Source organism: Bacillus rossius, chromosome 18 (assembly GCF_032445375.1).
Source record: "Bacillus rossius redtenbacheri isolate Brsri chromosome 18, Brsri_v3, whole genome shotgun sequence".
Lineage (NCBI taxonomy): Eukaryota > Metazoa > Arthropoda > Insecta > Phasmatodea > Bacillidae > Bacillus > Bacillus rossius.
The window spans coordinates 14,433,207-14,446,103 of NC_086345.1; the positions used below are offsets into that span (position 1 = coordinate 14,433,207).

The 12,897-nt window shown below is 38.6% G+C and overlaps 1 protein-coding gene across 2 annotated transcripts in view; it reads left to right on the forward strand.

Annotated features, from left to right (window-relative positions):
* LOC134541134 (reticulon-1-like) overlaps nucleotides 1-12,897 on the forward strand; it is a 155,370-nt gene that overhangs the window by 87,939 nt on the left and 54,534 nt on the right. Inside the window, exon 2 of one of the 2 annotated variants that reach the window (XM_063384331.1) lies at nucleotides 6,724-6,759. The exons of the other annotated variant lie outside the window; for it this stretch is intronic. Within the exon in view, the coding sequence (XP_063240401.1) occupies nucleotides 6,724-6,759 (36 nt within the window). The remainder of the gene's footprint in view (nucleotides 1-6,723; nucleotides 6,760-12,897) is intronic. 2 annotated transcript variants of the gene reach the window in all.

The following is a 12,897-nucleotide window of genomic DNA, read 5'->3' on the forward strand; positions in this document are numbered from 1 at the left end:
TGACGACGCATTCCTGATGGAAAAACACAGAATTGGTTGTTGTGCAGTATAATTTTCTTTATTTCCTATTGAGTGCTAAAATTTTCTGAAATTTAGATAAATTTACTGACTTTTGCAACGAATAATGCAGTTCAAATGAACAGTCTTTTACGCCGTAATCTATTTCTCGGTCTGGGAATGAAGTGTTTTTGCACTAGACTTTTTTTTTTTAAAGTTTTATTAACACTCCTGATTTCTTGCTAGTTCATGTAGAAAATTAAAAAAAAAAAAAATCAGGATCTGTAGATGTACAACAACAAATTATTACTTTTAGTGTATTTAGGTCCCTATATCTCCTATAAGGGCGACACGGGTATCCGCAACAAATGTCAAAACGACTTATACACAAGAAATGGCGCTGTCTTGCCGTTACGCAGTGAGCAGCAATGGGAAAACAAAATGGTGACTTCACTGTTACAATAACTACCATAATTATGTTAACGAAAACCCTGGTTACAAATTATACATTTTTTCTTATGAGAATTTTTTGTTGTACATTTACAGCTCATTTCAAGCTCTTTCTTACTTGAAAGAACTTTATTAACTGTGACGTATGTGTAGGCAACAATATGAAATGATGTAACAGCTCGGAAGTAATGGCCTAGCCAATGTTCTTATGAACGTATAGCTGTTTTTTGATACGATTTATCATTCATTTAATCTGCATGGTCCAAATTCGTATTGTTACACTGCACATTCCAAAGGGTCCTAAAGTATTGTTGCCGCCCCCTGTGCTTTCGGCAGGTGATTTGTTAGTTGAAACATTATTTATGTACACAGAGAAAAATGTGTGTTTGAATCAAACACACATTTGTTTATATATGGCGAAACAAATATCTACTTGATGGAACAAAATATTGTTAGCTTAACCAAACTCGGTAACAAAATTAATTTGTTACACCTAACCAAATATACATTTGAGTTGACAAAATCATTTTGTTGTGTCAACAGAATCTTTCCCACTACAAAATATTTGTTTGAATTTAACAAAATATATTTATTTAGCCATAATATATAAACAAATATTATGTTGAGGCAAACAAACCTTTCTCTCTAGTGTAGAATGCGTAACACTTTTTCGTTTCGCTCTGACGTCATCGCCTCAGCCTCGTCCAAGCAGCTGTGAACGACTTCACCTCAGAACCTCGCCCTTGTGTGCGATGGATAGGGACCTGAAAAATTCGCGGGTTCAATGACCTCTTCTAGGATGAACATTATAGTTCTACTTACACTCGGTCAAATGTCATCCTCTCATTGGCTACTGTCTTGTGAAGTTGTCCCAACGTAGCGGCCTGCGATTCGATGCAGCTTCGGTTGAGTGTTCCTCATTGGCCCAGAGTCGTCCAGGTGAGTTGAGAGCCAATAGCAGAGGCGGCACAGAGGTATAACTATTTGTATTTCAGGCTGTCGTGAAATGAATCTGCGAATTTTTCCGGTCTCTAGCGATGTATGCTGTTGTGCCGCTTGCTGGCGACTCGGCACTCGGACTACAGGAACTGTCGCATGACGTCACTTTCGAGGCTGATGAATCACGCTTCCTAGGTCGAGGTCGGTGTTGCGAGGCTGTGCCGATTATCTACAACCGCGGCTAGCGCGAAGCCAGGGACGTTTCTGTTGCGCAGACTGCATGCATTGCCAGCGGAGCCATTTGCACGACACCTGGGCCGGTGTTCCAAGACGGAAGAACAACTGAACATACTAGGGACTGGAAAAATTCGCGGATTCAGTGACCTCTAGGATAGCTTCCATTATCCTCTGCACATCTCAAGTAAACACGCGTGTTCATTGGGTACTAAATTGTGAGGCGTCTCCACTGGGTGGCTTGTGATTCGACGCTTCTTTGGTCGATAGTCTCTCATTGGTCCAGAGAGCTCCAGTTAAACTGCGAGCCAATAGCAGAACCAGCAGAATTGTACACATGTTTGAATTTCAGCCTATCACGAAATGAATCCGCGAATTTTTCCGATCTCTACCTACACCTGTACACTGACCACATTCCTAGCGCACAACAGGACACGGCCTAGTCCCTGATTTTCAGAGAACGGATATTTTGGTGTCCGATCTTCTTTATCCCAAATTCTGCGCATGCGCGGGGCTCAATTCTTTTCGTTGATATCGTCCGGATGGCGGTACCCACGTCTGGCGCCATTTTTTGTGATCATCGTAGGACGCACCAAGCGTGTTGGTGTGCCAAATGAAACTTTATAATAGCAAAACTATCCTGAAATACATTTTGTACACTTTAGTAGCCATAAGACATGATCGCAACTTAAAAAGTACTTGAGAAAATTAGAAGGTAAAAAAACCGTGTGATGGTGCTACTATCTGTGGTATTTTTGCCGTAACAATTGTATCGATGGTTGCGAAACGTCCCGCTAGAATGAGTAGAAACCGGTTTCTAGCCTCGCGCAGGGCACCGTTTATTTAAACTGTTGCCGATGTGGTCTCTTAATTAGGATACGGTTCGGACACGTTCTTGATTACGGCCCTTCGAGCTAGGTTACGTTTGTATCCCAACAAGGTAGTGCTTATTCGCTACCTTACCCGAACGTCTTGAAATATCTTATCGCCCCTAGAAAGCTTTTTCTGTGCTTTAATGTTGACCAGTTAAATGTATGAGGATGCAGATGCTGTGTGTGAATGCGAACATGTTTAACGTAATCAGGCTTGGAGAGAATGAGGGTGGTTTGTGTTGGCAATCTTGAGGCTTGCCAATCAATACTCTCACGTATGCAGTGAAGAACACAGAAATCTTAGCTCGACTCAAATGATCCGTCGCGTCCGAGCGTCAGCCGTCGTCCGTAACATGTCCGTCCGTAACATGTCCGTCCGTAACATGTCCGTCAGCCGTCCGTCCACAAGCTGAGCGATTCACAACCATCCGCACGTCCGTCAAGAACTTCTTCTTTTTTTTTTCATTTTAATGCTGCCAGCAGACCAAAAATCTTAAATACTGGTTGAAATTTTATCTTTATTGATATATTGAATTTGACCATGAAAGTTAAGCACTTATCGAATAATTAAATTTAATTTTTTCGCTCTGATATGTATTAAAATATTTCCAGTTAAAAGTCTGTTCAAACGTATGTTAATAACATTTAATGGGAGCAGATAGACAAATAAATCAACCAAAAACACCTTATAAGACTGTAATAGTCGCCGGCAATGGGTATCTTATTTACATTTTTTGTGGAGGTTATTTCATCCGTCCGTCAACGGATGGAATTTTCCGGGCCATCTGATTGGCATTAGCTGCAGGTCACGTGATTGGCGGATGGTTGTGAGAGTCTAGCTTTAATCTGGTTTTGGTTGCGTCGCTGGTAGTAAGTCGTCAGACGGGAATATACGTGTGAAGGTGATATAAGACATGGTTGCATAATGTTTGATTGCATCATCGTCCGTTGAGTTTCCACGCGTAGGCGTAACAGACTGAATTTTAAGGTATATGTTTCTCAGAAACTATTTGAGCTACAGACTTGAAACTTGGCACAAATATTTAATTTTACTATATAAGGCTATGTTACAAATTTTAGGAAAATTAGCTTGATTTTACTATTTAAAAAAACATGTTGAAAATATTTGTGATAGAACAGATGCAAGGCAGGTTGCAGGTATTGAGTTAAAATATTCATAGTAGTTAGATAAAAAAAATTTATTAAAAATGAAAAACAAAATTAATTTGTGGTGTAAGATACTTAATTTTTTTTTTTATCTCTGTGCATGCGATTAAGAGTTAGAGGTTATCTGTCCAACTTCACTTGGACGAGAAATTGAAAGTCAAGTTTCATCCAATATTACCCGTGAAAATTTCTCGACAAATAAACCTAGCTGGAGACAAACATTTTACAGTGTGACAGCGTATTTACTAGCCGTTTGCGAAGACTATCAGTTACCTACCTATTCACAAGCATTGTTCAGATTTTTTTTGCAGTGTGGTGTTTTAAATACTGACGTCGACTGCACCAAATATTTATCTGCGAAACTTAAAACGAAAAAAATTTGCAACCTATATGTGTGTTTTGGCGTTCAACTACATACTTTTTTGGCTTTTGCTAAAAATATTTGAAACCGTTTAGCTGTGATTTATTCTCGTAAATTAACCGTGATTGAAAACTTTATTCTTTTTTTTTTACTTATAACTTTGCCCCAAGTAAAAATTTAGATTTAGATATAATTTTATTACAAACAAGTAGACACGATGGTTAAAAATTCCATAGCTAATCTTCACGTATACTTAACGTCTTGCTGTGTTGTATGATGTACATAAGTGTATATGTAAATGCCCGAAGCTTGAGCTGTTCATGGTATATATATTTTGTCGCTCTTGTACATAAATGTTGTGCTGGTCTTGTACATAACTTGTATATTTAGTGTTGATCTTGTACATAACTTGTGCATTTGTTGATGATATTGTCACTTAACTCTACTTAAAAAAAAGTTTTGTACCAATCCGCTGTAGAGAAAGATGGTTGTTAGGTTTTTCAGATACATGCCTTTTGTTTTGTTTTGTTTTGTTTTGTTTATGTTTGGCCCATACAGTGTGTGTTTTGTGTGAATTTTTTTTTTTTCGTTCTATATTCGCAGTAAACTGTTGGCCACGTTGATTATTTGGAAAGCGATGGTGCAAAACTTTTGAGCAGTCTGTATTTAGTTATAACGATTAACTGAATGCATGCAAATGTGACAAGATGGGATATTGAGACCTTGTGAGTTCTAAACCCCATTCCTTCACGCCATGCGGTGGTTATTGTTGGTATAACTAAAGAAAGTTTCCTCACGACGCATGCTATCTAACTTTGTGCTGTGTTCCTCTGCATTAAGTGGTTTACCGGTCGATTGATAATTTGAACGCAAGATAAAAAGTTTTGCCGTGTCATACATTTGTCAGGTTTCATGGAGTGGTGCAATAATAGTGTCTGGTGGGAAACATCGTAGTCATTCTTCCATTTCATCATTTTATGACTTACGTGGCTATGCTGCGTCATCCGTGTTTGGTCACCCGTTGGAACACAGCACGAATGATAAACCCAGCTAATGTGAACGTGTAATAAGTTTGTCTGATCACTGTGTCTGTCTTCTTGAGTGGTATCAAGCTTTCGTGATTTTTTTTTCTGTGCCGGTACGTAAATCCCGTGAAATTTAAAATCTGTGCTGTTTTATTTGTGTCAGTCTGTAAAGAGCCCAGTTAGTTATCCTCGCTTCTACCGAGCGAATCTTCTGCACTACGCTATTGTCATTCGACGTTAACACAACCTGGTGTATCAACGTGGAAATACTTTTTATCATCCCCTGGGGTCATTTTTTTTTTTTTTTTAGCATTTACAAACTTTTTACACTGTATTTTAAAGATTTTTTTTTGTAATATTTACTCGTTCAAGTTAATCGACAGTAATGTGTAAACATAAAAGGGTGTGTTGACAGCAGTTGGCTGGCTAAGAAACAAGGAACTATAGTTAGGTTTGTTATTAAAAGATAGCGCCATAAAACTCTTCAAGGCTACAAGGAAAGACGCGAGCTACCAGTCCTTTCACACGTTCACACGGCGATTGTGTACAGATCCTTATCGCTGCTGGGAAGGTCAGCAAACATGACTGGAATCCTTTTAGCATGGGAAACAAAGGTTTCAATCTTGGGAAAATGTTGTCTAAAGTTGAATTTTGGCACAGTGATAGTCAACTATGCTCAACAACATGACCAAAAGATTACCGTTGTAGACCTAGACCGGAAAAGTCCTAGACGTCAGCGACTTAACATCAGTCCTTTGAAATGCTTCCCAATTACGCACTTTTTAGCGTACTCTCTCCATAATTTTTCCAGAATAATATAGAAACGCTATTCTGTAAGAAAAAAAATTAATGGGTAAATGAACAATTAAATTGTAAATAGCGTGTAATGTAATGGGACGTATGAAAAAAAAAGTTATATTGTTTTCTGTCGGAAATATTACAGGGTTTTGGTCAGTGACAAATTATAAAACACCCGGGAAATTCAGGGAATTGTGTTGAATGTGCTAGACACACTGCATCGAGGCGATTTAATTGCTACATAGTTAATGATTTTAATCATTGTTTTGGACATAAACCACTGCTAGTATGTACAGTATGTCGCAGAGAGAACCCGAAGGAAGGACAAAGAAAAATGAATACGCATACGCATAGAAAATAAGCAGAGATCTACCGAGGACAAACATAGAGATACAGCATATTTTTGTTTGTTATTCGGGTTTTCTTAAACATGCAGTTAAAAATATCAATGGCGTTTTTTTCCAAAAGAATTATTTAAATCAGTCGTCCTCATTGTAAGAATAATTCTAAGTACGTAACATAGTTATGGTTGTAATTTCCGATTTAAAAATTAATTTTTTTTTCTCCATGATGCCTGAACAATTAATTTTTAACGATTTAAAAAAAAAAATCCAGCCCCAAATTCCGTTAGTTCTACACAGTCATAGTGGTATACTTTAATTATTTTCCTACGAAAACAGCAACAGGATATCTCGATGAACTTTACGTTTTAGTTCTGAAATTCAAAAAGTCTGAAGCTAGTTCATTTTTCACAGCCCGTCTGACACAGTGTTCAGACTTACAACCCTAATTTATTTTTTTCCCTATCCTCTCTAAGGTCTAAAATTCTTCTTACATTCCCTGTCTAACCTTCTTCTTTCTCTGTGTGTGCTTCTTGCAGATGCCTGGTTTAACCCGGAAAGGCTCCACCCAAAAGGTAAGCTAACCACAAAAGTAACAAAGTAGTGACGATTTTTAGATATGTAACGCCAGCCTGATAAGTTTCCTGTTAGTTGTTGAAAGTAAATTCAAGTTGGAACCGCACGATGCAGTAGGCCGAGCATACACTGTTATAAATTCCAGTAAATTTACAGACTTTTAAACGAAGAAAATGCTTGGAAGGTGTCTTCATAATTCCAGATAACTGGATCTTCGTTGTAAAGATGAGTTAATGTATTCCTTGTACAAACTAACCAAGCATGCGGGTGGAAGTGTTTTTTTTTTTTCTGTTGTAGACCTAACGAGTTTTTGGAGGGTTTCTGAACAATTCCAAATTTCTCGTTCCAAGTTCTTTCATCAATTTTTTTTGGGCGATACGTTCCTATTAGATCAGAACACGTAAGAATTTGTTCCCACTTTTATTAGTTTTTCCCCCCTGAGTTTTATTGTGCTTATGTTTTGAGTTTGCCTGTTTTTCATGACTTCAGAGAACCAACAGAATATATGATTCCCACTCACAAAAAAAAAATTCAGTTGTGGCACCACTAAAATGATCAACTTCGTTAAGATTGTACCTTCGGCAATTTTCTTATTTCTGAATTTTAAACATCTAATACATTTTTGTTTACAATAAAAAATATATTTTAAAAAGTAACCCAAAAACACGCTTTAATTGTTGTATAAACTAAAAGGTAAAAAAAATACTTTTTAGTTCATATCGAATTCCATTTTTTTTAATATAAATTTCTTGATAGGCACTACAAAATAATTTTTTTAAGACCCGAAAATTTTGTTTGAAATTGACCCTCCCCCCTCCCCCCTCCCCCCTCCCTTTCCTTACAGGAGGTCCGATGGTGCCCGAAAGCCCCGGAAGCATGTCAAAATTAAAGTACTTTAACTGTCCCGAGTTTCAAAAAAAATCGGGGGCAAATGACCTTTCCCTGAGAGAAAAAAAAAAGCAGTGGGGGAGGTTGAGGACCCCGAATGTCTCGGAAACGCTCCAATTAAAATAAAAAGAAGCGATTTTTTTTAAATAGATGACAGCGCCGAGGAAAGAGGGAGAGAGGTCGGGCCGCCCTAATCCCCAAAGGTATGCGCGAGTGACGTCAGTGGCCGTGCGGGGCCGTCAGGCCAGACCACCAATGGAAAGCCCGCTCAGGTGCCTAGCGCGAGTCGCTTCCTTGCTTTCCAGTGCAAACGTAACAGTATTTTATGTATACTTATTTATTACGAATCGCTTATTTAAATGTTTATGATGAAAACAATTTTTAAAGGACGATGTACCTGAGCAATTATATCTATAATTTTCTACTATTTTTTTTCTTCATAAATTAATACAAACAGTTGCCAAATTCCGCCGATTTTGCACACTGCTGTGCTCTCATTGGCTGTTGGACCATGCTTGCGTAACGTAAAATATATTATTTTCCATCCTGTGCACGCTACCTCTCTACCGTGTGCAGACGACAGATCTGTTCGTCCGAATCGGTAGGTTCGAAAAAACATGGCGGTCGGATCTTGTTGCTGCGGCTGTAACTTGTGTGCAGGGCTTAATCATAGACCACGCTATCAGAAAACTGCTATTGAGTTATCTTAGAGGTGTCTGTTCACGTAAAACATTTGAGAATGTGTTGAGGGCGGAATGGGTGATTCTGTTTTAGTTTTCGGTTTTGGACTCTTGTGTTTTTTAGGAGAGTGAAAATGGATAAAGAGAGTGTGTGTTCAGGGTAATTTTTAGCCACTAACCACCCGGTGGAGATTCTCGAGAGTACCCTAGGCATCTGTGCTACACGTTTATGTACCTTCGTTCCTCCGCCATCTAATGTCAACGCAGGCGCCAGTTCAAAGCCTCGCGCTTAGAGAAGATACCGCCACACGCCACTACGGCCACACAGGGCGCTATGTTCGCTATGTTCGCTATGTTCGCGGGAAGCCTTCATTTCACAGACGAGAGAGCCACACCCGAAGTTCCCCGAAGGTTGCTTAGCAAATAACTCTTTAATATGTAGCTATCCAGGGCTAGGAAACCGTTTACATGATTTCACAGTATGACTTGATGTAAGTTTTTGGACATACGCCATTGCTAATAACTTTTTCTGTTGAAGAAAAACTAATAAATAAAATAAATAAAAATACACAAGAAAGACAAAAAAACACAAAATTAAGCAAACAATTGCTGTTGTCAACAAGAATATAAACACCACAAAATATTCCGAAACATAAATATGGTCAACAAAGAAAAAACAAAGAAAAAAGTACTAAGTGAACAAAAGAAAACACAAATGATGACAACACAAAAATATTGAAACCAAAATAATTCAGCACAACAGTTGAAACGAGACAAAAACACGACAAAACGAAAAGACAAAAAATACAATAGTTTTACCAAAACAAAAACAAGCGACGTTTCGGGAACTGCTATATGCTCCCGTCCTCAGGCAGAGACGCACATGGTACGGAAACACAGAAACACGGGAAAAAAAAAAGCTAGCATGAACTTCTTTTCACTTCATAAATGGCATACAAAATCATATTTTTAATGTTGATAAAATGGTTGGGTACGAGTGGTCGCCATTTGCCCTGTATTGCAATCACCAGCGAGCGTCGCGCTTATCATCCCGCCTCACTGACTCAGATACACCCCTGGCTAGACGGTGGGCCCCCCCCCTCCTTTTAACTGCACGGGTCTGGTGGAAATAGCCTCGCTGCATTGCGTCACCGCGTCGTTTGCGACACTTACTTGCCTCCGTGGGTCGTCCTCGGAGCTGATATCGCGCGCCATTTGCATTGTCATTCGCACGGGGAGAGAAAAAAAATTTGCATCTTGCGAGAGAAATATGAGAACGTGCAAGTCATCCTGTACACACGTCAGGTTTGTATACAGTGTTTCACGGTTCCTTATGAGAAAAAATAGTCTGTAAAGTCGCTTTACGGACGATAGTTTAACGTGACGTCATAACAAAATATTGATGAAATGATTGCATACTTTAATGACTAAAATTGAATCATTTTTATTGAATTATCACTATTTTTTATGGATACAAAGGAGGAGTGAAATGAAATCTACAATTTAATTGATAAATACGTTTATTACTTTAACGAAGAGATTATTTTAACAATAACTTTTATACATGTTTGCTATTTAACTTCTTCCAATCTGTGTTATTCTGTTAAGGATAGGACGATGATAGGAAAAGTAGGAAACGAATGGGAGTGTTTCAAGTTTAATGCGGCGCAAGCGTACAATGAGCGTAACGGGACACAAGGTAACGGGACACTTTTTCGTGCGTGCAGCCGGCGTTCATCGCTTATTAGACGTTGTCAGGTCAAAAACTCATTTCAGGTTTCTTGGCTGTCAAAATAGTAACAAATTTGAGAATTTTGAAATGCCAGGTAAAATAAATTGAATTTTTCTGAAAGGAATTCATTCAAACCATTTCTTGAAGTAGCCAGTGGCATTGCAGTTAAACCTAAAAAGTTTCAGTTATGCAATAAATTAAATTCTCCTTATTTGTACAACCCCAAAAAAACGTTAAAAATGTAACCTTGGCAGCTAATTCTGCAAAAAGTATGCGCTGTGTATTTTTTTTTTCATTTCGTGAAAGTTAAACAATTGAAAAAGTCTACACGTTTAGGTGTAATTACTGTAAATATAAAATCTTGACCTGAAATGGGAGGCACCCCCTTAAGATGTGTAGTGGTTGTTTGCAGCGGTCATGGTGCATGGTGGGTGATGGTCGCGCATGGGGAATGGGGGGGGGGGGGGGGGGTTGCCACATGACGGGGAAGCCTTCATTTCACAGACGAGAGCCACACCCGAAGTTCCCCGAACCCCCATTCTATCTCATTGTATAAACCGGTGTGGCATCATTAAATTTTTGCGGGCGATTAGGATAGGTTAGCTACATTATAAATACTTTAAAAACATTGTGGATGTTTGGTCATATTAGGTAAGTATAGCTACATTAAAAATACTGTAAAATCATTTTATGGTTGCTTAGCAAATAACTTATTAATATGTAGCTATCCAGGGCTGGGAAACCGTTTACATTATTTCACAGTACATATCTTTAATGTAGCTATCCTAACCAAATCAACCGTCCACAATGTTTTGAAGTATTTATAATGTAGCTAACCTAACCTACAAAAAAAAATCCCGAAGATGTACGATCGGGCGTTTGGCTCTCTCTTCTGTGAAAAGGCTTCCCGGCACATGACCCAACTGGCTCAGTGGATCGATAGCGCTGCAGAGCCGGGGTGCCCCGTGCCCCAGTTAGGCCGGGCAAACTAACGTTCACACCAGTCCGTTCCTGCGTGTCCGCATTTTTTTTTTTTCTTTTCGGTCGTCTAAAAATTGGAGCGACTGAATTGTTGCCCATTGGAAGGGCGACCCTTCAGGATTTTTCTGACAGTGGTTTATTTGTACAGAGACTGGAAGGGCAGCCCATCCAATTTCTGAAAACACGCTCCTTTAAGAGTTTAAATAATCCTGAAAACTTGCCCTTTGGATGAGCAGCCCACCAGGATTTTTCTAACAGTAGTGGAAAGGTTGTCCGAATTGTTGCCCCTTAGATAAGCAGCCCATCAGGATATTTCTGACAGTGGTGTTTTTGAAATCTTGTCTGAATTGTTGCCCCTTGGATGGGCAGCACTTCAGGATTTTTCTGACAGTGGTTAGTTTAGGTTAGGTTAGGTTAGACAAGGTTAGGTTAGGTAACTTTACAAACTAACCACTGTCAGAAAAATCCTGAAGGGCTGCCCATCCAAGGGGCAATAATTCAGCTCCCCCCAAAATTTTTAAATTCGATTTATACGGGATTTGGTTGGAATTTTTATGCTCATTGGTTAAAACATTGATGATTCTTGAAAGCCACATTTCTGAAAATAATAATAAAAAAAATTAGTATCGCCGTAAAGAAATATGTTGTACTTTTCGTAAGGAAAATCCTTGGAAACCCAATTGCCAACGATATCACGTGTAAAACTGCAAGGCGGAGCTTTGTAAAATAGCAAATGGTACAAAGCTCTGCCTTGCAATTTTTAAAGTGATATAATTGGCAACTTGTTACCAAGGAATATCCTTGTAAAAGTACAAAATAAAAATTACTGTGGAGTTTTACCATTTTAAGGTTCGGTGTAAATATTACAAATGTGTAATATCGTGAGAATCGTCGGTTAGCTTAGCTACGTTTATTTAAACTAGTTTTAAGAGTGGATGGGTGGTGAGGTTAGGATAGCTAGATTAAAAATACTGTAACAAATTTAATGGTTGGTTATGAATTACCAATTAAGATGTAGCCGACCTAATTTACTAACCGTTCGTACGATCTCATGGTATTTTTTTTACTGTAGCGACCGTAGAATAATCAACGGTCCACACTATTTCAAAGGATTTTTTAAATGTAGCCTGACACATCTGATTATTAAATAAATATTTGACAGACAATCTCGACATCTTTCGCGCTCGTTTGTGTTGCGTCTGCTACCGAAGTTGTACGAACGAGCTGCGAACTTCGTTGAACTTCGGAACTGATTTATCTTTTGGAGCATCGGAATGGGCTGGTGTGAATCCCGGGCTTCGCCCGCCATCTTGGCTTACTGCGTCATCACTAAAAATCCCTCATATCCCCAACCAACACCTTCGTAATCGAATCCCCAGTATGATATTGTAACTTGGGTACCAGAAGAAAAATATCAACACAATGGTATTCGAAGAGAGTCGTGATACTTTGAAGAATTCTTATGGACATAACGTCATTGCTGTTTTTTTATTTTCACTGTCATATAGAAACACCCAAGTGTGTGCATAGAAAGTGAGTACACAGAACAGGCCAAATTCAGCAGATGTCAAAAGTTAACTTAATACACAGCATAGAGAACTAGCTCTGTGGAAGGAAATTATCGGAGAAAAACATTGGCAAGGAGGTGGTATCAGATGGTCCTCCCTAAATTATTTTCAACTAGGTACTTACGAATTGCTTTTTTTAAACTGATGACACTAAATAGCTCTTTCAAAATCTGAAATCCTTAAATGGTGGCTCTCTTATTTGTGCGTATGATTGTGCACTAATCTGTGTTAAAGAGTAGCTACTCTCTAATTTGGTATATTAAGTGGCCATAAATTGAGCTGTACATT